Here is a 25,302-nt window from a genome sequence, read left to right as displayed (position 1 = left end):
TTTAAATATTTATCCAATCTGCCCCCTTGTTATATACCTATCGCTACAACTTTAAGTTGCCATTACTTCTCACCAAGATTATTGAATTAGTCTCTCAGCTGTTCTCTGTCTCCAGTTTCACCTCCCCTCAACTCTTTACATTCCCCAATCTGTTTCTTGAACACTATCACTATTCCTATCAATGTTTTCACATCCGTAAACCAATTATATTTCTTTTCACAATGTACACCACGTATCATTTTTATTTCCAATGGAAGTAAATTCAAAACACAAAAAATAGTCACTTAATTTTCTTTTAGTTTTTTAACTACCTGATGCTATTTTTTTAGAGTTGCACGTTGTTTCAACTTGAATAGTGTATCTCCTGACTTTTTAGTCACCAAGACTGTCTTTGCTTTGAAATACTCCAAATTTTTGTTTATTGGATTTAAATATTTGAAACAAGACTCAGATTTTCATTTAACACATAACACATAACACAGGTCAGCTAACAAGGTAACAAGGTGACTTGGTCTAATATTTAGACCAAGTGATACGTTATCCATTTACCAGTTGCTCTTATAGATGTTGGGTAATGCCCATGAATTCTTAAAGGTATATTATAATATAAAAACCGCATAAATGCTTATTTCTCATATATACATTTTAAATTAAACTTAAGAAAAATATTGCTACCATAAAATGATTCACTTATACTGATGAATGGTATTTAAAATAGTGGGTTACAGAAAGATAACATAGCAATTCCTTATTATGGCATATAAAGCTTTCCACAGTCTGGCCTTAAACCTACCTCTCTTGCCTCATCTCTCACCATCCCTCAACATGTGCTAAATTCTCCAACAGTAAAACATACTTATCATGTTGTTTTTAGTCTCAGTGCTTTTATATATGATGCTCTCTTACTGACAAGACTCTAATTCTTCTTCCTCTTTCAACACCATCTAACTAACTGGGTAACTTTCCCTCTACTAGAGTGATACTAACCAGCCTGCAGAGCTGGACAATTCCCAGGCATCAACACTCCTCCCTCTGAGTACACACACAGGCAGACATATAGATGGGGCTGGGATGAGATTAGAACCTAGCAGATGTGGCCTATCTAATATATCTATCAAGGTTTTATTAATTATATTAGCTTTTCAACAAAACGATTAGGACTAACAGCTATTAGAAGGCCTAAAGAGATCACACTGAGGTTTACACCTGACCAACTGCAAGTGGGAGATTTGTTCTCAACAGGCAGGGACTCCCAGATCACCCCACCATGTACACTTACCACCTCAGGAGAGGTTTTACCTTCTGCATGAGTATGTAGCTCATGTAGCTATTTATAAATAAGTACTCATATTGCAAAGACTAAAATTTAAATGTAAGAGCAAAGGGTTAAAAAACAGCTAAGATGCTCTGCAAGAGAAGAATAAGGAGAGGGAACATAACAAACCAGACAGAGAAATTAAGACAGACAAATATATGGGTAGACAAACTAATCAAATGGAATAATGATCCCAGGTTATACAGTAATCACGGAATTATAAATCAAAACCATAAGGGGACACCACTTTATACCAATTCAATTGGCACAAATTAAGAAGTCGGAAAATTCCAAATGTTGAAAAGGATGTGAAGCAACAGGATCTACTATGTGTTACTGGTGGGAGTATAAACTGGTGCAATCGCTTTGGAAGACAATGTGGCATTAACTTTTAAAGTTACACATTTAAATAACCTGTGACCCATCAGTTTCACTCCTAGATATATACCCTAGAGTACATATGATGTATGGAAGAAACATGTACAAGAATGTTCTTAGAAGTACTATCCTAATAGGAAACAAAAAAACCCCAAACAAACAAAAAGGAATCAACCCAAATGTCTATCAATAATAAAACACAGAAAAAGGTTTTTGTATAATCAAACTGTGGAACATACAACAATAAAGATAAACTACAGCTATGTAGTCAAAATAGATGAAACTCAGTAACATAATGTTGTATCCAAAAAGCAAACACTGGATGACAATATATAGTTTGACACCTTTTTTTAAATTAAAAGACAATACTACTAAACAATATATTATTTAGACACATATATATGTGATAAAACCAACTAAAAACACCAATAAAGGAATGATAAATGTGAAATCCAGAATAGTGGTATCTTGGAATAAAGAAAGAACACTTAAGTAGAAGAAAATCATTAGTAATATTCTAGTTCTTGGGTTGGGGTTGGCTATAAGTTAATAAAAGACTAAATAAGAATCAAAATTGTCATAACTATAAGAATTCTAAATGTTTTATAAGTTTTATCTGTCACTTACCACTGAGGAATTACCAAACCTTATATAAATGAGCTTAATACCTTAATACCATAGCTAATTTCAGTGAATCAGTAAAGTAACTCTGGAAAAATTCAACACAAGTATAATTCTTAAAACTTTTATATGAAATTTCCTAGAGCTTTTTCAAATAAGAAAGAAATGAAAGGGCTTTAACAATACCTGATTTCCATGAAGGTCCAAGACATCTAAGCTTTTTAGAGTCTCCAGATTTGAGATTTTCTTGATTCTGAAAATCAGAGTAAGTAGAGTAGAAATACAGATGTACCACATCTACTGTAAATCAAAAACTCTAAGGCATAACTCATTTTCATTTATTCTTTCTAGATAGGTAGATAGGCAGGCAGATAGACAGACAGACAGACATAGAAATATACATAGAGAGAAATTATATAAAATTATATATTAAAACATTTTTTTCATTGATTTAATTATAATGTTAAAGATGCAGTCCCATTGGGGAAATGTCCCAAAGTCAGCTTGAAAGTCCTATCTTTAGGAAAGAACAATTCTACTCCTAGGAACTTTAGCACAAGGCACTTATTCAAGGCAATTCCTTTCACCTTAGAATACAACCTAAATTCCTTACCGCAGTCCTCAAGGCCCTAAACTCTCTGGCTACTGACTCTTCCTCCAGCTTATCTCCTACCAAGACTCCAGCGCCCCCACTCACTCTGCTCCAGCCACAGGAGCTTTCTTGCCATCTCTAACTTGACAAATTAATTTCTGCCTGGGGTGTTTACCCTTGCTGTTCCTTCTTCCTTAATGTTCTTCCCCCAGAACTTCACATGGTTCACTCCTTCACGTTATTCAAGTCTTGGTTCAAATATCTCCTCGGAGCAGCCTTTCCAGATGACCTTATCAAAAAGAGCTCTTGAGGAGAGACCTTCAAGATGGCGGAGGAGTAAGACGTGGAGATCACCTTCCTCCCCACAAATACATCAGAAATACATCTACATGTGGAACAACTCGTACAGAACACCTACTGAATGCTGGCAGAGGACTTCAGACTTCCCAAAATACAAGAAAATCCCCATGTACCTGGACAGGGCAAAAGAAAAAACAGAGACAAAGAATAGGGACGGGACCTGCACCAGTGGGAGGGAGCTGTGAAGGAGGAAAGGTTTCCACACACTAGGAAGCCCCTTCACGGGAGGAGACTGCGGGTGGCGGAGGTGGGGAGCTTCGGAGCTGCAGAGGAGAGCGCAGCCACAGGGGTGCGGAGGGCAAAGCAGAGAGGTTCCCCCACAGAGGAGCGGTGCCGACCAGCACTCACCAGCCCGAGAGGCTTGTCTGCTCACCCGCCGGGGCGGGCGGGGGCTGGGAGCTGAGGTTCCAGCTTCTTCAGAGGTCAGACCCCAGGGAGAGGACCGGGGTTGGCTGCGTGAACTCAGCCTGAAGGGGGCTAGTGTGCCACAGCTAGCCGGGAGGGACTCTGGGAAAAAGTCTGGACCTGCCTAAGAGGCAAGAGACCATTGTTTCTAGGTGCGCGAGGAGAGGGGATTCAGAGCGCCGCCTAGACGAGCTCCAGAGATGGGCGCGAGCCGCGGCTATCAGCACGGACACCAGAGACGGGTATGAAACGCTAAGCCTGCTGCTGCCGCCACCAAGAAGCCTGTGTGCAAGCACAGGTCACTATCCACACCTCCCCTCCCGGGAGCCTGTGCAGCCCGCCACTGCCAGGGTCCTGTGATCCAAGGACAACTTCCCCGGGGAGAACGCATGGCGCGCCTCAGGCTGCTGCAACGTCATGCCGGCCTCTGCCGCCGCAGGCTCGCCCCGCATCCGTACCCCTCCTGCCCCCCGGCCTGAGTGAGCCAGAGCCCCCAGATCAGCCGCTACTTTAACCCCATCCTGTCTGAGCGGGGAACAGACGCCCTCAGGTGACCTCCATGCAGAGGCGGGGCCAAATCCAAAGCTGAACCCCAGGAGCTGTGCGAACAAAGAAGAGAAAGGGAAATCTCTCCCAGCAACCTCAGAAGCAGCGGATTAAATCTCCACAATCAACTTGATGTACCCTGCATCTCTGGAATACCTGAATAGACAACAAATCATCCCAAAATTGAGGCTGTGGACTTTGGGAGCAAGTGTAGACTTGGGGTTTGCTTTCTACATCTAATTTGGTTTTGGTTTTATGTTTATCTTAGTTTAGTATTTAGAGTTTATTATCATTGGTAGACTTGTTTAATTGATTTGGTTGCTCTCTTCCTTTTATTTTTATATATAGATATATATATTCTTTCTTTTTTCTCTTTTTGTGAGTGTGTATGTGTATGCTTCTTTGTGTGATTTTATCTGTATAGCTTTGCTTTTACCATTTGTCCTAGGGTTCTGTCTGTCCGTTTTTTGGGTTTTTTTTTTTATTAGTATAGTTTTTAGCACTGGTTATCATTGGTGGATTTGTTTCTCGGTTTGGTTGCTCTCTTCTTTCTTTTTTATTATTACTTTAATTTCTTTATTTGTAATAATTTTTTTTATTATTTTTTAATTTTAATAACTTTATTTCCTTCCTCCCTTCCTTCCTTCCTTCTTTCTTCCTTCCTTCCTTCCTTCCTCCCTCCCCCCTTCCCTCCCTCCCTCCCTCTCTCTTTCTCTCTCTCTCTCTCTTTCTTTCTTTCTTACAGGGTCTTGGTGCTCTGGCCGGGTGTCAGGCCTGTGCCTCTGAGATGGGAGAGCTGAGGTCATGACATTGGTCCACCAGAGACCTCCCAGCTCCATGTAATATCAAATGGCAAAAGCTCTCCCAGAGAACTCCATCTCAATGCTAAGACCCAGCTCCACTCAACGACCAGCAAGCTACAGTGCTGGACACCCTATGCCAAACAACTAGCAAGACAGGAACATAACCCCACCCATTAGCACAGAGGCTGCCTAAAATCATCATAAGGTCACAGACACCCCAAAACACAGCACCAGACGTGGTCCTGCCTACCAGAAAGACAAGATCCAGCCTCATCCACCAGAACACAGGTACCAGCCCCCTCCACCAGGAAGCCTACAGCACCCAGTGAACCAACCTTAGCCACTGGGGACAGACACCAAAAACAATGGGAACTACAAACGTGCAACCTGGGAAAAGGAGCTCCCAAACACAGTAAGTTAAGCAAAATGAGAAGGCAGAGAAACACACAGCAGATGAAGGAGCAAGGTAAAAACCCAACAGACCAAACAAATGAAGAGGAAATAGGCAGTCTACCTGAAAAAGAATTCAGAGTAATGATAGTAAAGATGATCCAAAATCTTGGAAGCAGAATGGAGAAAATACAAGAAACGTTTAACAAGGAACTAGAAGAACTAAAGAGCAAACAAACAAGGATGAACAACACAATAAATTAAATTAAAAATTCTCTAGAAGGAATCAGTAGCAGAATAACTGAGGCAGAAGAACGGATTAAATAGTGGAAATAACTACTGCAGAGCAGAATAAAGAAAAAAGAATGAAAAGAATTGAGGAGAGTCTCAGAGACCTCTGGGACAACATTAAATGCACCAACATGTGAATTATAGGGGTCCGAGAAGAAGAGGAGAAAAAGAAAGGGACTGAGAAAATATTTGAAGAGATAATAGTTGAAGACTTCCCAAATATGGGAAAGGAAATGGTCAAGTCCAGGAAGCGCAGAGGGTCCCATACAGGATAAATCCAAGGAGAAAGATGCCAAGACACATATTAATCAAACTATCAAAAATTAAATACAAAGAAAAAATATTAAAAGCAGCAAGGGAAAAACAACAAATAACATACAAGGGAATCCCCATAAGGTTAACAGCTGATCTTTCAGCAGAAACTCTGCAAGCCACAAGGGAGTGGCAGGACATTTTTAAAGTGAGGAAAGGGAAAAACCTACAACCAAGATTACTCTACCCAGCAAGGATCTCATTCAGATTCCACGGAGAAATTAAAACCTTTACAGACAAGCAAAAGCTAAGAGAATTCAGCACCACCAAAGCGGCTTTACAACAAATGCTAAAGGAACTTCTCTAGGCAGGAAACACAAGAGAAGGAAAAGACCTACAATAACAAACCCAAAACAATTAAGAAAATGGTAATAGGAACATACACATCGATAACTACCTTAAATGTAAATGTATTAAATGCTCCAACCAAAAGACATAGACTGGCTGAATGGATTCAAAACAAGACCCATATATATGCTGTCTACAAGAGACCCACTTCAGACCTAAGGACACATACAGACTGAAAGTGAGGGGATGGAAAGAGATATTCCATGTAAATGGACATCAAAAGAAAGCTGGAGTAGCAATTCTCATATCAGACAAAATAGACTTTAAAATAAAGACTATTACAAGAGACAAAGAAGGACACTACATAATGATCAAGGGATCAATCCAAGAAGATGATATAACAATTGTAAATATTTATGCACCCAACATAGGAGCACCTCAATACATACGTCAAATGCTAACAGCCCTAAAAGGGGAAATCGACAGTAACACAATCATAGTAGGGGACTTTAACACCCCACTTTCACCAACGGACAGATCATCCAAAATGAAAATAAATAAGGAAACACAAGCTTTAAATGATACATTAAACAAGATGGACTTAATTGATATTTATAGGACATTCCATCCCAAAACAACAGAATACACTTTCTTCTCAAGTGCTCATGGAACATTCTCCAGGATAGATCATATCGTGGGTCACAAATCAAGCGTTGGTAAATTTAAGAAAATTGAAATCATATCAAGTATCTTTTCTGACCACAATGCTATGAGACTGGATATCAATTACAGGAAAAAATCTGTAAAAACTACAAACACATGGAGGCTAAACAATACACTACTAAATAGCCAAGAGATCACTGAAGAAATCAAAGAGGAAATCAAAAAATACATAGAAACAAATGACAACGAAAACATGACCCAAAACCTATGGGATGCAGCAAAACCAGTTCTAAGAGGGAAGTTTATAGCAATACAATCCTACCTCAAGAAACAAGAAACATCTCAAATAAACAAGCTAATCTTACACCTACAGCAATTAGAGAAAGAAGAACAAAAACCCCCAAAGTTAGCAGAAGGAAAGAAATCATAAAGATCAGATCAGAAAAAATTAAAAAGAAATGAAGGAAACGATAGCAAAGATCAATAAAACTAAAAGCTGGTTCTTTGAGAAGATAAACAAAATTGATAAACCATTAGCCATACTCATCAAGAAAAAAAGGGAGAAGACTCAAATCAATAGTATTAGAAATGAAAAAGGAGAAGTAACAACTGACACTGCAGAAATACAAAGGATCATGAGAGATTACTACAAGCAACTATATGCCAATAAAATGGACAACCTGGAAGAAATGGACACATTCTTAGAAAAGCACAACTTTCTGAGACTGAACCAGGAAGAAACAGAAAATATAAGCAGACCAATCACAAGCACTGAAATTAACACTGTGATTAAAAATCTTCCAACAAACAAAAGCCCAGGACCAGATCCCTGGTCAGGGAACTAGATCCCACATGCATGCCACAACTAGGAGTTTGCGTGCCACAACTAAGGAGCACACAAGCCGCAACTAAGGAGCCCGCGAGTCGCAACTAAGGAGCCTGTCTGCCGCAACTAAGGAGCCCACATACTGCAATTAAGGATCCCTGGAGCCGCAACTAAGAAGCCCACCTGATGAAACGAAGACCCAGTGCAACCAAATAAATAAATATTAAAAAAATAATAAAATAAAATAAAACGCCCCCTCTTAAGTTCCCTAATGGTTAGGGCCTACCCACTGTCTCCCTAATTCCTATCTTCGATGGCTACCTTACCTGTCCAACTGCCTCCAACTGGACTGTCCTCTTAACAAAAAAACAAAACAAAAACCACTTCCCTTTTATTGTTCTCCCTCCTACAGATCCTACTTTCTCCTACTACCATTATTCAGTAGAGGGAAAGGAGCAATGGCAAAGAAAGGGTAAAATGAAGTTCATACAATCCATCTTTATCATCATCTGTCTATCACTATTTATTTCTGTTGTCATTGTTTATTGCCTCAAAGAACCATTTCTACCTTCTTAAATGTTTCCAGAACCTGGATCATACCTTGAAGCTTCATATATGCTGATCACTATGTAAAGATAACGCACATTTAAACGTCATGAATTTCTATCTCCATTTAACCTGAGCCATCTTACATCATAGCCAAATCCAGACTTATATTACCACAACCAATCCAATCCAATTTAATTTATAAAAATATTTATCATACACCTATTATGTTCCATCACAGAGTGACTATAGTTCTTCCTCTCTCCCTTATCTCTCTCTCTCTCTCTCCCTCATTCATACACACACACACACACACACACACACACACACACACCACACTCCCTTATGACCACAACCCCCTCATCAGTCCCCTTTGTCACACCACAACACTGGCAGAATCTGCTCCTTTCCTAGAAAGCACTCTACCCCTGAACACCCCTAAGTCAGTTCATCCAAACCATTAACATCCTCTGGACTCATAGGAATCCTTCATTAACCTTCATCCAGAGTCAGGCATTCAGGCGTTTAAGATTATCTCACCTTACACTTAAATCTAATAATAATAGTCAATATTAATAATAACAAGAATAATAATAACAGCAGCTAAACCAGATGGGAAAACAGACAAAACTTTGAACAAAATTATTCCTCTGTCTGCTTTGCTCTTGAAATACCTAGAATGGTTGGAGAAAATTACAGTACCCTAAAAATATGGCTTAGGACAGAGTGATGCTTTCTAACAGTAATTTGACCTCACAGGTATTAGAGAAGACTTTCATTCAATTCTTTTATACTCCCAAGCTCACGTTCCCTAAAACAGTGGTTCTCAAACTTTTGTGTGTATCAGAATCATCTGGAGGGCTTGCTAAAAACACAAATTGCTGAGTCCTACCTCCAGAGTTTCTGGGATAGCATCCAAAAATCTGCATTTCTAACAAGTTCTTGGGTGGTGTTGATGCTGCTGGTCCTGGAATCACACTGTGAGCCACACCCTAAAATATAGACTTTTACCCTAAAATATAGACTTTTTTCCTCATCAAATCTCAATTCCCCCCTCATATAAGCTTTATGAGGGTGAACTCATCTACTAAAGCCTATCTTAGAATTCCTTAGGGAAACAATCAGAGATGCAGACAAAGATTTATAGACAAGGATATTCATCACAACACACACACACACACATACACAAAGGACACAATGTAAGTCTAACAAAAGGGAACTATTAAGTAAATTATTATATATATCCATATATATTATGTAGCTCTTAATTTTCAAAGAACCCGTAATGACATGAGAAGAAGTAAATAATAAAATATATTCAAGTAAAAAACACATAGTATAAAAACCAGTTTTGTAAAACAGTGATACGTGATTATAGAATGAAGGGTGTACTCAAGTGTTGATAACCAAAACTTGGAAATAAGGCAAAGCGATGACTGCATGTCCTTTCAATGTCCTATCAGAGCACTGTCAACAAACCTACCTAAGGATCATCTGACTGTTTACAACTAACTAGAGCCCAAACTCTGTAACATTACATACTAAATTGTGGAAAACTAATAAGATGTAATGATAATTTTTGCCAAGTAGGAATGTAGTTTGTTCTGTCTAATAGAAAAGGTAACCCATAGGGTTATGAGTTTAGTGCTTTGTAGGATATTAACCTGTTCAATAACTTAATCTTATTCCAGCATTATTTATTTTTCATTGACTATATATCAGTGTCTCTTATCCTCCTTTGAACCAGCTTTGTCATCCCACCGGTTCCCTCACTATTGAGTTAATTAAAACTTTGGCCTGTAGTTACCATCTATTGGTCTGAGAATTATATTTTTAATATTTTCAAAATTATACATAAGATATGGAGATTGTCTCAGTCCAAGTTTCTCTGATGTGGCGGATGAATGTAATCTGTTTCTGTATTTATCAGAAACTCTGGGCACATTTAAGGCACTTCAGTCACAGAAAACTTCATGTGTAATATGCCTTCTCAAAGCATTCCACCAGGGCCACACGTACTGTTAAGCTATCCAGTAAAACAGTCACTATCTGTTGTGACTTCAAGCATTATCTTAGCTTTGACACATAGTGGCTTTATGACTCTCACTTTTGATTCTGATTGCCCAGGTGAATAGGAAGAAAAATAGACAAGTTGCTCAGTCGGTTAACCCCAAGAGCAGCCAAATATCTTGCTCTCTTGTTCTCATGAACTGCCTTTGCCATAGATTCTTTCCCTACCCCCCAGTACCTGAAGTAACATAAAAACAAATCTAATTCTAAGGAATTCAGAGGCAGATGAAGGCATCAGTTGACCTAGGAGGTTACTGGTCAGATTAATTATTGATATGAGGAATTTGCAGAATCCTAGTCAGTTCCTAAATAGCTTAAGATTTTTACGTTGATACAAATGTGACCTGAAAGGTTTTAAATTTTTAAAGTTCCGCCATTAAACAGAACTGAACTAGAAAAACACAAGTCTCACTCATCACTCAGCAGATACAGACATCTAGGGATATATCACAGCTTGTCTCTGCAGGCCACATTATGTGATTGATGCCAGAATAAGGACCCCACTACAGGATCTATACAGGGCCTGGCTTTTCAGGTGTCAAAGACAAATCCTTAAGTGGGAACCTTCAAGAAATCAAAAGGAAGGGAATATGGAATCCCATAGTCTGGTGGAGAATTCTGTTATCTATAGTCCTGGGTGATCAGAAGAAAATCCACAGAAGTTCTATTCATTAGCCTGTGATGATCAGGGTACCAGAAGATCTCACAAGGATAAATAGGGGATACAGAAAACAGAAGAGTTAGATGGTAAGAACTTCAACAGCAAAGTGGTACAGAGGGGTTGGGAATTCTTTGGTAGCAATGTAAACTTCACATACGGAATCTGAGCAGGATCTTTCTAGCTTCTGAGCAGAAATCTTTGTTGGATCTGCTTGAATTTAAAGGCATATGGTTGCGTTGGATTTTCATATGTGGTTCCATTGCCTTGGACTAAAAGACTACAGTGCTTTCTGGATTTAACCAGCCGGGGGCAACAAGTCATCCAAGACAAACACAAGGGGTGGCAAATGTACTTCTCTCTTCTCTAGCATTCCTCAGCCAGGTTTGCCTAATATTCACTAAAGTACTGCCTTACTATAGATTTGCATCTTCAAGGCTCACAGGCCCCTTGCTGTGACAAAGTCAGCTGGCTGGAGAGCAGTAGGCACATGTTTTAGGGATCAGATTTGCATTGTACTGATACTTCAGAAATACGCAATTTGGGACAGTGTGGAAAGTAGTCTTCTGACTCATTTTCTTTTTGATTCAAGAACACTAATAGGGCTTCCCTGATGGCGCAGCGGTTGAGAATCTGCCTGCCAATGCAGGGGACACGGGTTCGAGCCCTGGTCTGGGAAGATCCCACATGCCACGGAGCAACTAGGCCCGTGAGCCACAACTACTGAGCCTGCGCGTCTGGAGCCTGTGCTCCGCAACAAGAGAGGCCACAATAGTGAGAGGCCCGCGCACCGTGATGAAGAGTGGCCCCCGCTTGCCGCAGCTGGAGAAAGCCCTCGCACAGAAACGAAGACCCAACACAGCCAAAAATAAATTAATTAATTAATAATAATAAAAAAAAGAACACTAACAGTTCTATTTTATGTAAAAAATAAAATAAAACAGCTATTTTCTTCATGTAAAAAATAAAACATCTATCTTCTTCATGTAAAAAATAAAATAAAATGTGAGCGAAAAGCAAACAAACAAAAAGAGGGAATTCCCTGGCAGTCCAGTGGTTAGGACTCTGCGCTTTCACTGCTGAGGACCCGGGTTCAATCCCAGGTTGGGGAACTAAGATCCCACAAGCTGTGCGACATAGCCACAAAAATAAATAAATAAATAAATAAAATAAAGATAAAAAATAAAATTAAATTTTAAAAAAGATGGAGGAGTAGAAAAAGAAAGATAGACTGGTGTCTTCAAGGCACACATTACTAAAAAACAAAACAAAACAAAAACAAACTTAAAACGTTATTTCCAAGAAGACAGAGAAGCTGAAAAGAAGACGCAGGAATGGGGAGAAAAGGGAACCCTCATGCACTGTTGATGGGAATGTAAATTAGTGCAGCCACTATGGAAAACATTATGGAAACTCCTCAAAAAATTAAAAATGGAACTACCATATGATCCAGCAATTCCACTCCTGGGTATATATCTGAAGAAAAGAAAAACACTAATTAGAAAATATATGTGCACCCCTATGTTTATTGCAGCATTATTTACAATAGCCACGATATGGAGCAACCCAAGTGCCCATCAATAGATGAATGGATGAAGATGTTGTTGTATATATATAAATATTACTCAGCCATAAAAAAGGGTGAAATCTTACCATTTGCAACAACATGGATGGACCTAGAGGGTATTATGCTAAGTGAAATACATCAGACAGAGAAAGACAAAATACCATATGATTTCACTTATATATGGAAAATAAAAAACACAACAAAACAGAAACATTTATAGATATAGAGAACAAACAGGTGGTTGCCAGAGGGGATGGGGGTAGGGAGGAAAGCAATAGGTGAGGGAGATTAAGAGGCAAAAACTTCCAGTTCCAAAATAAATGAGTCATGGGTATGAAATATACAGCGTGAGGAATATAGTCAACAATTATGTAATATCTTTGTATGATGAGAGATGGTAACTAAACTTATCATCATGGTGATCACTTTGAAATGTATAGAAGTATCGAATCACTATGTTGTGTAACAGGAACTAACATAGTGTTGGAGGTTGATTATACTTCAAAAACAAAGTCAGAGAAAGAAATCAAATTTGTGGCTACCAGAGGCAGGGGATGGGTGAGAGGAAGGGGAATTGGATGAAGGCAGTCAAAAGATACAAAACTCCAGTTATGAGATAAATAAGTCCTAGGGATATAATGTACAACATAATAAATATAATGAACACTGCTGTATGTTATATATGAAAGTTGTTAAGAAAGTAAATCCTAAGAGTTCTCATCACGAGAAAAAAAATTTTTTTCTATTTGTTTAATTTTGTAACTATATAAGATGGTGATGTTCACTAAACTTATTGTGATAATCACTTCATGATGTATGTAAGTCAAATCATTATGCTGTATACTTTAAACTTACACAGTGCTGTATGTCAATTATATCTCAAGAAAACTGGAAGAAAACAAAAACAATCAAAAAACTACTTACTCAAGGACTAAAAGAAGGACCTAAAAGCCATGATACTAAAGAATAAATGGAAGCTAGACAAACAAATCAGAAACTCCAAGGATCAGAAACTAGTAAAGAAGTCTCCGGGAGAGATGACCGGGAGCATCTAGAAGGAAATGCCTTAATTGTACGAAAAGTTTACTCCTCACTTTACTGAGTGAATGCTCTGGTGGCATACTCCTAGTGTGTATAGTTTGGACATATCTAACCTCGTAAAAGTCAATTTACATCTCCATTTCTTCATCTGTAAATAAGAGAGCTGATCTCTGAGGTCACTCCAAACTCTAATACTCAATGATCCTAAAATTACTCTAAATTCCCTCATGCTACCATAATGCTTAGTTTAACACTTGAACCAACTGTAGATGATAAACTACACTGATGGGAACTTTCAGGAAACCGCAGAAAAGAGACAAGAGCCTAGAACGCTGGGACATGATCTTGGAAAAAGTATCTTATATTACCATTGGCCAGCAAGAATAAAGAGGTAATTCAAGGTCCATGCTGTGGCAGGGGAAATAGGGAGGGAAGGAACCAAGTTTAGGTATAATGCTATATCTAAACTTCATGATAATATAAAAATCATTCTTGGAATTTGCTAAACAGCCTTTCTTTGTAGGCATTGCAAAAGCTATCTAGTAAAAAAGAATGGAAAGAAAAGTCTTGAACAAATCCCAAAGAAATTAGTGAGGAATTATGTAGCTGCACTACACAATAGAGCCTTATAAAAGGAACTGGGGAAGTTGATATAGGATGTAATATCAAATACATACTGAGAATATCATCTGAACAACAATCAATCAGTATAGTTGTCACTGGGTATCAGCAGGGTATTGGTTCTTGGATCCCCATGGATATCAAAATCTGCAGATGCTCAAGTCCCCTATGTGAAATGGCAGAGTATATGCAGACTTTAAATCATCTCTAGACTACTCATAATATGTACTACAGTGTAAATGCTATATAAATAGTTTCCAGGAGCGTGGCAAATTCAAGCTTTGCTTTTTGGAACTTTCTGGAATATTTTTTTCAAGAATTTTCGATCCTCGGTTGAATCCATGGATGAGAAACTGGATACAGATGACTGACTACAATTCGACAATCACAAAGTATCAAATGTCTACCCTCAGTCAAGCACCAAAAAGAATCACAAATGAAACACATAATCCTAATGTGAATACACGTTTAAAATATAACCTAATAAAACATAAAGGCCCGTGCCACTAACTACTGAAGCTTGTGCCCTAGAGCCCGTGCTCTGCAACAAGAGAAGCCACTGCAATGAGAAGCCCACGCACTGCAGTGAAGAGTAGCCCCCGCTCACCACAACTAGAGAAAGCCCACGCGCAGCAACAAAAGACCCCACGCAGCCAAAAATAATAAATAAATAAAATAATTAATTAAAAGAAAAACATAAAGGCCAAAGTCTGCTATTTACTTCCGCATAAGATATGGCACTGGAAAGCAACAGAAATAATAAAATATGCACTTAATAAATGTTACTTGGTTTGAATAATTGTCAGACTGAATCTCATAAAACAAATTATGACTGAATCTTAATGCATTTAAATAATCTTTCAAAAATTTTAGTCTATTAGTTTCTTAAGTATTATTCAATTTTGAGTTGCCATCTAAACACCATAGGATTCAACGTTAGTCCTAAGTATAACAAACAGAAACTGATCTGCAAAGATTACCTGTTTTTCCCCAACAGAAGGACACGGAGGGATCTCAGAGTAGAAAGCCCACTAATTTCTTCAATCTGGTTATCATATAAATCCAAGAATATTAGCCTCTGCAGATTAGAAATATTTTGGATCCGAGTTATAAAATTGTGTTGAAAGTTCAACAGACGAAGGTGTTCTTCCCCATCGATGATAGGACATACAGTCAGCTTTTGCCTAGAAAACATTTTTTAAAGTTAATAAGGTTCTGATTTAGCAGTCCGCCTCCTCTTACAAATATTAATAGTAGTATCTTCATGCTCCCATGCTGTGAGGAGAAAAAGATAAATAGAACCACTTCTTGCCTCCATGAACTAAGCATTCTAGATCTAAGTGTAATTCACTCATATAAAAGTCAATATACTTTGGCCAGGGTAATTATTAAAATTAAGTCTAATTCTCATTGCATTAAAAAAGACTCCAACATTAATTATTTCACATAAAATTAACTTAACATCATAAAACACTCAATGTAATTGCCTTCTGCAATAGAGGTTGAGATGATTCAAAGAACCATGTCACATAACCAGAGAAGTGCATTTGCCATCAAGCCACTGCTCAGGCATTGCTAAGCTAGGAAGTTTGCTTAACCATTTGCTGTTAGATATGCACTGCTAAGCTAAAGGTATGCACAGCAGAGATAGTTTCCCTGCTGGTCATAGTGCTAAGGTAAGGCTGAAATCCTTCATCCACCATTCTACTGCTGATACTTTCCTAGATTTAAAGATGGGGATCAAGTCCTAAACATACTTATGCATTCAGAATTTTCTGATAGTTTATTTTGTCCCAGGCTCTGTTCTAGGTGCTAGAAATACAGAACTCAACAAAACTCCCAGTGTCTGTGGAGCTTATATTCTAGTGGGAGGAGACAAACAATAAACTTAATAAGTTAAATATTTAATATGTTAGAGGGTGATAAGTGCTAAGAAGGAAAATAAAGCAGAGAAAGGGGCTGGGGACAGTCAGGGTCAAAGGAGTTACAGCTTTGGAGAGGGTGGCCAGGGAAGGCTATCCCTAGGTGATGACACTTGAGTAAAGATCTAAAGGAGGTAAAGACAGTGAGTCTACAGATATGTGGTGGAACAGCATTCCAGGCAGAGAGAACAGCAAATGCAAAAGGCCTGAGGTTTAAGCATGTTTGGTGTATTCAAGGAGCAACAAGGAGGCAGGTATGGCTGTAGCAGGGTGAGTGAAGGAGAGATTAGGAGGCTGTGAGCCAATGAGGTAAAAGGGAACTCAACTGGATAGGGCAGAGAAGCCCATGTGAGGACTATATTTTGAAGTTTTATCTATAGTACTGTTTTAGAGTATAGTCAAGCTCTTTTACATTATATAGATATAAAATTTCTCCACATACTCTTGGAAGGATAAATTTTAAAACTGGTAACAGTGATTATACCTAGGTAGAACTAAATAGCAGGAAAATAAGAGGAGGGAGAGAGACTTTTGTACCTTTCAAATCTTGTACCATGTCTATAAATTATCTAGTCAAAAAAGTAAGTTGTCCTCACCTTTCTAGGGTCAACCTGTCTGAGTAAAGAATTTTCTCTTCAGAAGAACGTTGGAGAATGGGAAATGATGGCATTGATGAGCTCACCAAATTAATATGATCACCTATTGAAAACGATATACAAATTACTTGATTAAGAAAAAGCTTTAAAATCTTGAAACTATAGTCACCTTATATTTGGAGAACTCCGGCACCTACAAATATCCTTTCTAGAAAATATAGCTTCCATAGCTCTCCATATTTGAAATTAGTTACTAAACTTGAGCTCATTTCTTTCCTCCTCAAACCAAAACTATGTGTTCCGTGTATACCAAATAATTTTTCCCTTGCCTTATAGATTGGTTGAAAGTATAGAACTACGCTAGTGCTATCTTTATCCCTTTATAATCCTGACTCCTAATACTAAATTTTAACTCTCTTACAACTGAGATGATAGTCCCTCATTACCAGATACATTTGGGCCAGCACTATGACAGCCCGGCCGGATTCTGGACTTTGAAGGTGTCTGAATGGAAGAATCTCCAAATGCTGATAAGGAGCTCATGGTAGTTTTCATTTCCAGCCCACATAATTCTGCCACATTTGTTGTGGATGAGATGCAGGATGATTTATTACGAGGTGAAGGGCTTATTACTCTTCCATCTCCTTCAAAATATCGAAAAATTTATCACAAAGCTACACAATACATGACTTTGCTACAGGAAATACAGAGAAAGTAGTTTTGGATGACAAATGTAAACCTCGCATCATCCGTTTTTCTTTGTATGTTCAGCTACTATTGGTGGAGGATATTGCAGAGACCAAAGTGGATGTCAATAAATCTTGTACACTTGTAGTTAGGGTCCACAAGGTATGTGACACCCCTATGAGGTTTATAGGTTGTTGGCTAGATGTTGTCCCTGCCATTAAGTAGCTTTCAATCTAGTGGACAAACACATATGAAATTAATAAACTGTACAGAACAACATACACAAAATGCAGAATAAAAAAAACAATATATATTTATAATTTCACACATAAATGTGTCTGGTTATTTTTTACTTAAAGAAGATGGTCACAGATGAGTTTTGGGGGAGGTGGATATTAAGATATATTCTAAAGACCTAGAAGAATGTAGAATAGTTAATAAAAGATGCTGGGACGTTCCGTAAATGAAGTAAGACTTGAGCAATGGGTCAAAGGTACCAGTTTGAACACCAGAAGAAATCAACTCTATTTCCTTCTACAAAGAGAAAATTTCCTAAAAGCAGCAATCGATGCTGATGGGAGTGATAAGCAGTAAAATAGAACTTAAGGTACCACAGAATTCTACTGCTTAAACTGACCAATAAAGCAAAAAGATGAACCCAAATATAGGAAGCTAACATATTCTTTGGGAAGCCATCTTAAAATCAAGTTCCATATATATCATACTAAAGAACTGTAAAGCAGTGGTATTTACTAACTTCTCCAGGTATGCAAGATATAAACCAAAGTATCACATACCTCGCTTCTTGAACAAAATAATCAGTGCTCACATCCCACTTTTCCGAATATCATGAAATATCAGATAACTAATAATGATGTTCTAGAGTACAAGCATTCAGAATTGAGATCATGTTCATAAATGAACTGGTCTTGTGACATGACCAGTTGCTAGCAAGGTACCCAAGCAACCATGAGTCAGTAAACTGATTTGGAAATCAAAAATTGGATGGTTAAAAGAACAAAACCCAGTGTAAGGATAAACTGATTAAGGATTAACTGGTCAGCTAAATATGATAAAGGAAAAACTCCAAACAATAGACAACCTTGATTTCCCTTGTTAGCATCAGAATTAGGTTTTTAAAATTATTTTCTTAAGGCTTCAAGCCATTCCTCAATTTAGAAGGCAGATTTAAATTTAATAAGACTTGGGATATAGAGGCAATAATCAAGGAGTAAATTTCACCAATTACTTCAGTGAATAAAGGAAGTTCATCCTCACACTTTTCAGCTCTTATCATACACAGAAGTCAAAATTACTATCTGCATGATGAGCTTACTATCACGATCAGTATGAAATACATCATACAATAAATAGCAGGATATGAGAATGATTAGATAGAAAGGCCTTAAAATCTACAAGCAAGATAATCTAAATCAGGGGTCCCCAACCCTCAATTGTTAGGAACTGGGCCGCACAGCAGGAGGTGAGCAGTGGGCAAGAGAGCAAAGCTCGCATTACCACGTGAACCACTGCTTCCGTTACCACCTGAACCATGCCCCGACCCCCGACCCCGGCCGTGGAAAAATTGTCTTCCACAAAACTGGTCCCTGGTGCCAGAAAGGTTGGGGAGCGCTGCTCTAAATGACTGGGAACCAGAGTGATCTGCAATTGAAACATTCACATTTTTATGTGGATATATAAACACCCACATATATATACAAATATGGGTGTATCAAACACCCACATTATATGTGGAATGTTTCATCCTGCATATAAACTGCACTACTATGTGGCAAAATTTTAATTGAAGCATTTTCTGTTATTGGTGATTTCATATATCACTATTTAATTCACCAGATATGTAGCTTTTGTCTTCCCAATTAAATTTATAAGCTCCTTGAGAAATGGAGCTCATTTTACATTCTTCATATTCTTTGTAGAATCTAAATTCACTAGGCAATCAGTAAATTAACTAACTGATTTTCCATTATTAAGAGTAAATCAGAAATCCATTTTACATATATTATTTCCGTTAAAAAAGAAAATCAGATATTCTTGCATTTTAGTACAAAAATGCTAATGAATTCTTTCATAATTAGGATCTCAAAGTGTTTAGAGGCATAATGGTCTATGTTTGGTAAGAGTCTTCACTGCACTGCACCCTAGATACATGGATGGATGGACGGGTGAGTGGATGGACGGAAAGATGGATGGACAGATGGGCAGTGAGATGGACAGAAGGCTGGCTGGCTGGATGGATAATACAGTACATGGTCATATATGTGTCCACTCAGCCTTACCTTTGAGATTGTTTTGGTAACAAAAATCCTGTTTCTATATTTTTCATGATTTATCATGACCTTAAGAGTCAAGCACTGCCTCTTCCTCTCTATACACATATTTTAGAATTCTTAATTAAGGGATTTAATCAATTAAGGTCTGGTTAACTGAGATTTTACTGTATAGCAGTCCCTGGCTCTTACAAAATCTCAAGGATACAGGGGTTAACTCTTAACATTAATATAAAAAGCCTAAAAAAATCACATACCAAGTTTTAGACTAAGTAGCCTAACTAAAACATAGAGTTTCTTTACTTTGGACTGAGAGTACCACTGGTTAATTTATGGTGAGGGGCGATTATATATGTCCAATTAATTTTGAAGAATAGAAAAAATAAGAATGAGGTGAAATTAATTATAATAATTGGGTATCAGGATGCATTCTATTAGATAGAGATTCCCCAACTTTTCCTGATAAACTGCTACTTATAATTTTTCCAAAGTTTTGTGCCTTTGGAGGAAGAACAGTGAGTACAAAAGTCATTATTTATGTACAAGAGTTTATTCATCTTTCAGGTTCACAAAATTCAGTGCCGCCATACTATTTCCTCATTAGCAAATATCTAGCAATACTTTAACACTTAAATAAACTTACCTAGCCAGACATACACAAATCTGTCTACCAACTTCCTCCTCTAACTCAAGAATACCTTGGGAAAAGTATTTAAGTTTTAGAAAACAAATTCAAGATTTATTATCAAAAATGTGAAGGAAATTCACAATGCAAACATAAAAAAAATTCCTACTTGAGAATTTTCAGGTTCACATTTATAGCTCTGTGCCTAATACAGTGTCTGGCACACAGTACACACTTAGTAGATACATACTGAATCGAACCAAAAAAGGCAAGACACATGCTTCCTACATTGTGGAACAGCAGTTAGGTTGATGTCATGTCCAGCAATTGACCAAGACAAGAGTGTAGGATATAGGAAAGAGAAAAGTCATGTCAAATTAGATGGGCCCAAGACGAAAGTCCAGAAGTTACAAAACAAAAAAAGAAAACTAATAAAATATTCAAAATCGCCGCATGTTCATGCAGTAGTGAGATAAACAATCTAGAGAGGCTATACTCATCAGCCCTCTCATATAAACTCCTAGGAGATGGGGATAGTACTGTATGTAAGGATTCTGTAGTGCTTAACACTAGCACATTACAGATAGCTAACAGTTGTCGGCAACCAAGTAACAACTCAAATGTTCCAAAGAAAATTTCTCCTTGAATTGAAAAATACATTTCAGAAATATAACCAGATCATACGAGGCTGTGTTTCAAAAGGTGGTCCACAAACCACATACATCAGAATCACTTGAGGCATTACTAAAACGCACATTTCCAAATCCCACCCAAGGCCTACAAAATCAGAATGGGGACGGGCACAAGGGAAGGGAAGCACTAAGAATCTGCATTTCTAACAAGATCTTGGGGGATGCACACAAAAGTTTAAGGCCTTTGATATAAAATATCTATAATTATATGTGCTAGTAAGGGAAAGAGATAGCTTCTTTTCTACTCCTGACTTTCCATTCTTTCCACTGTTTCCTTATTCCCTAAAGATCTGTGTTCCCATACTCTTACCCTCACTAATGAGCTATTTTCCTAGTTCTAAGACATTATTTGGAAGATTCCTTCCCATTCTCTTGTGCAGAGCCCACCCCAAACTAAAACACAACAGCTTTTCCTGTATTAGAAATAATCTACTATGCTGTGTATATAAAATCAATTCTGATTTAAACAAATGCCCAATCAATTTGGTAACCAATGAATGATGTCATTTTTAATTCAAGTCTCTTTGGATCTAGAAATTCAACATTATTAAACAATATTACTTAAAGAAGATAAACCATATCTGATCTCTACTCTCTGACAATACCTTGCCTACTTGAGTAGTTTCTTTCAAGATCATGTTGTAAGAGTCGACCAGGGAATGATGGCGTTTCTTTATTTAGCTTGAATTCAACCTAAAAAACATTATTTAAGAAAAAAAATTTTTTGGAGAAAGTAATGAATATAATTATAAAGTAACATAAAATAACCAATATATGTTACAACATAGATGAACCTTGAAAACATCATGCTAAGCGAAGAAAGCCAGGCACAAAATGTAACATATTATATGATTCCATTTATGAAATACTGAGAATAGAAAAATCTATAGAGACAGAAGGCAGGTTTGCGGCTTCCAAGAGGGTTGGGAAGGTAGAATGGGGAGTGACTGCTTAATGGTATAGGGACTCCCTTTTGGGTGATAAAAACTGAAACTAGAGAGTGGTGATGGTTGCACAACATTGTGAATGTACTTAATACCACTGATTTGTACAATTTAAAATGGTTAAAGTGGTAAATTTTATGTGATGTGTATTTTACCACCCCCCCCCACACACACACACAAATCAGAGTCAGTTTCATGAGGTCAGATGAAACCAGGCTCCAGTCTGAGCCACTTGCAATTCCTCCATACTCTCACCACAATTCAGTGATTACAAGAATCATTTTCTCAAAAGGAAAAGCAAAAAACATACAATAGAAACTAAATTCTGTTGAAAAATATCACAATGTTCTTATCATTAGAATTCCTTTAACAGTCCAATTATAACATAATAAAATTATATATCTAAACCTTCTAAGAAGGGTTTTCTCTAAATTTATTTTAAATTATTTGATAGGAGGACTGAGAAAAACAAAACCAAAACAACCTCTCATGATTAGCTACCAAAACCCCTAAATACATATCATAAAAGAATTATGATGTTTCTGATGCTACTATAAAAATTATAATAGCATTTACATTATATCCTTATGCACTATATGAGCTAAGGTATTTTCTCAGAATACATGTCCACACAAGAGAAAATGAGTGGTTTGGAAAGAATCTGGATGAGGCCATAGTTCCTAGAAACATACTATGTATAATAGTGGCATAGGATTTGTCCAATGAAATCAATCAGCAAAGCTTTGGAAGGAATCCATTAGGTCCAATTACAATAAAGAATATTTTCAATTAATCTAGCTAACTACTATCTATTCAAGATAATCAAATGGTCTATTTTCCAAGTGTTTATTTCCAGATACATAATGTAATCCACAGCTGCCTCCTTGACCAATGGTGTCCTTCCATCCACCTTCCTCATGCCCCTCCTTAGCCTTCTCAGGTTTTTATCTGTAAATTCTGCCCTTCACTTTAGAGTTCCTTCAGTGACACCTATTTAACAACTTTTTAGGAAAAACCTGAGTTGTGCCAGTTGGAGGTGTCCAAATTGGTCAAAGAAGGAAAATTTGTGTTGTGTCTTGAAACACAGTTGTGTGGGAGGTGGGTGAGTATATCTGAGAGCTGAGGTTGGGGCTGGGGGGGAAAACATGAGTATCTCAGAGATCAAATCAAAAGCCACAAGTTACGGAAATGCCAGGGAGAATATGGGCAAACTGGGGAAAAGAAATAGCATTTGGCCTAATATATTTCCACTGCTAATCAATTATTTTCTGGAATGTTAGATATGTGCCCCCAAATTATCACATTTTATCTATTATAAGATTCCATCAGTAGTAAGACATGCCATTATTTTACCCACTACTAAGAAGGAAAAACTTCCCCAATTAAACAAAGATGTGCCATCAGTTTTAAGAAGGGTCCTGATTTAAGAAATGTTTAGGTGTCAAAAAAAAACCCACCTTACCTCTTGTAATTGATGAAATAAGATTCAGTTTTTAAAAGAGGTGGGGTTTTTTTTGGTTTCGTTTTGTTTGATTTTTTTAATTGATGTATAGTTGATTTACAATATTATATTAGTTTCAGGTGTACGACATTGCGATTCAGTGCTTTTACAGATTATACTCCGTTAAAAGTTATAACAAAACAGTGGTTATAGTTCCCTGAGATATACAATATATCCTTCTTGCTTAGCTATTTTATACATAGTAGTTTGTATCTCTTAATCTTATACCCCTAATTTGCCCCTCCCCCTTCCTTCTCTTCTTTGGTAACCACTAGTTGGCTTTGTGTAGGCAGAAAGTAAAAATTACCTTTAGATTAGTGACCAAAGTAAATATACTTAAATTTTCAAGTTTAGACTCTGCTCTTTAAATCATGCTATTTTGCAGAATATAAAACAATTTATATTCAATTTAAATACAAATCTGCTTGAATCTTACTTTGTTTTTTTCAGGAAGCGATGATGTTTGAATTACCAGATGAAGCCCACAGTTCACCTACAATGTAAAAATTAAACCATAAAACATGCTCTTAACTTATACACACACATACCTCCCCAAAATAGTACACAAAGATATAACAAAAAATTAGAATAAAACAGAATGCTCGCTTTTTGCTTGTTTCTGGTAAATTATCATGTTCTGGGGATCTGCTGAAAACAATAAAATCACAACTAAGAATTAAAAGGTTTCACTGTGATTTATCTTCCAAAATGTCTGCAGCAATTTAACCCTCTACTTAGCACCTAAAGCTTTTGACACTTGCTATTTCAGGTCTAAGTCAATAGCTCAGTGAGACCGGTGAAGGAGGTGGCGGTGCCAGTTAATATTTTCTTAATTAAAAAAAAAAAAAAAAAAAAGGAATTGACCAGTTAAAGGAATTTAAATGAAGCTTAGCCTTTCACAGCAGACCAGCTCCACCTTCTGGGAAGCCCAGATCCTGGACAAGACTTTGAATACCCATCACACAATATTAAATACCCTCCAAGTGCCTTGCTCCAGTCCAGGAATGTCAAGCCTCGGTCAGACAATAGCTTGCGTAGACTCAGAGGTGCTGGTCCCAATAATACAGCCCATCACCTAGGACAAAGACGCCAGTCAGAAAGGACGCTACGAATGGGAAGAAAAAGTAGGAGACCCAACCTACGTTGCTCGCAGCCCGGCCAGAAACAGAGCGGTATTTCCCGGGAATCATGGCAGGAGACAGTCCAAGAAGATCAGTTAGATCTGCCTTAGAAGTGACGCTACAGCACAGATTCAGAGAGAGCGCAAGGGGTCATCTCCCAGGCAACCCGCTCAGGAGTTACCATGGAAACTACCATTTCCGGTCTGGTCCTCCACCAAATCACTGGCCGATGCCCTCGTTAGAGCCTCTGGTTATATTTGGGGGGACCCAAAACGTCAGCACTTCCTAGTTCTATTTTCCTGGCCTCATAAAAACAGAGCGGGAGTGTGGAGAGGAGGATAAGACGGGGAAGAGGCCAGCCACCTCGGTAGCTATGACAACCACCACTTCCGGTCCGTCCCTCTTTACGGCCCACCTCAGCTGGGCCCGCGCGAAATTTGTATCCCCCTGCCTGTGGCCACCTGCTCTCAGGGGAAGCTGCAGGGAGGAGGAGGATCTCCGAGAGCCGGGTACTTTCCCAGGTGGGGCCGCAGTTCGGCACTTCCGGCGGCCGGAGGTGGGGGAAGGAGACAAGGCGTACGCGGAATCCGTCAGGTGAGTGCTCGGGGGGGGGGCGCGGCCGTGCGGAGG

General features: G+C 38.1%; 1 protein-coding gene across 2 annotated transcripts in view; it reads right to left on the bottom strand.

Moving 5' to 3' along the window:
- Nucleotides 1-24,833, bottom strand: part of LRRC49 (leucine rich repeat containing 49) — a 128,623-nt gene extending 103,790 nt beyond the window's left edge. Inside the window, exons 1-6 of one of the 2 annotated variants that reach the window (XM_068536917.1) lie at nucleotides 24,694-24,833; nucleotides 23,988-24,044; nucleotides 21,712-21,799; nucleotides 16,812-16,914; nucleotides 15,274-15,477; nucleotides 2,501-2,567 (exon numbers count right to left, since the gene is read on the bottom strand). In XM_068536917.1, coding sequence (XP_068393018.1) covers nucleotides 2,501-2,567; nucleotides 15,274-15,477; nucleotides 16,812-16,914; nucleotides 21,712-21,799; nucleotides 23,988-24,044; nucleotides 24,694-24,741 — 567 coding nt within the window. In that variant the 5' untranslated portion in view covers nucleotides 24,742-24,833. Of the gene's footprint in view, nucleotides 1-2,500; nucleotides 2,568-15,273; nucleotides 15,478-16,811; nucleotides 16,915-21,711; nucleotides 21,800-23,987; nucleotides 24,045-24,689 lie in introns of both variants that reach the window. The other variant, XM_068536926.1, reaches the window with a different exon arrangement.
- Nucleotides 24,834-25,302: the final 469 nt, after the last annotated feature.

Source organism: Eschrichtius robustus, chromosome 1 (genome assembly GCF_028021215.1).
Source record: "Eschrichtius robustus isolate mEscRob2 chromosome 1, mEscRob2.pri, whole genome shotgun sequence".
Taxonomy (NCBI): Eukaryota; Metazoa; Chordata; class Mammalia; order Artiodactyla; family Eschrichtiidae; genus Eschrichtius; species Eschrichtius robustus.
The sequence above is the reverse complement of the archived record's forward strand: the minus strand, read 5'-3'. Positions and strand labels throughout refer to the sequence as shown.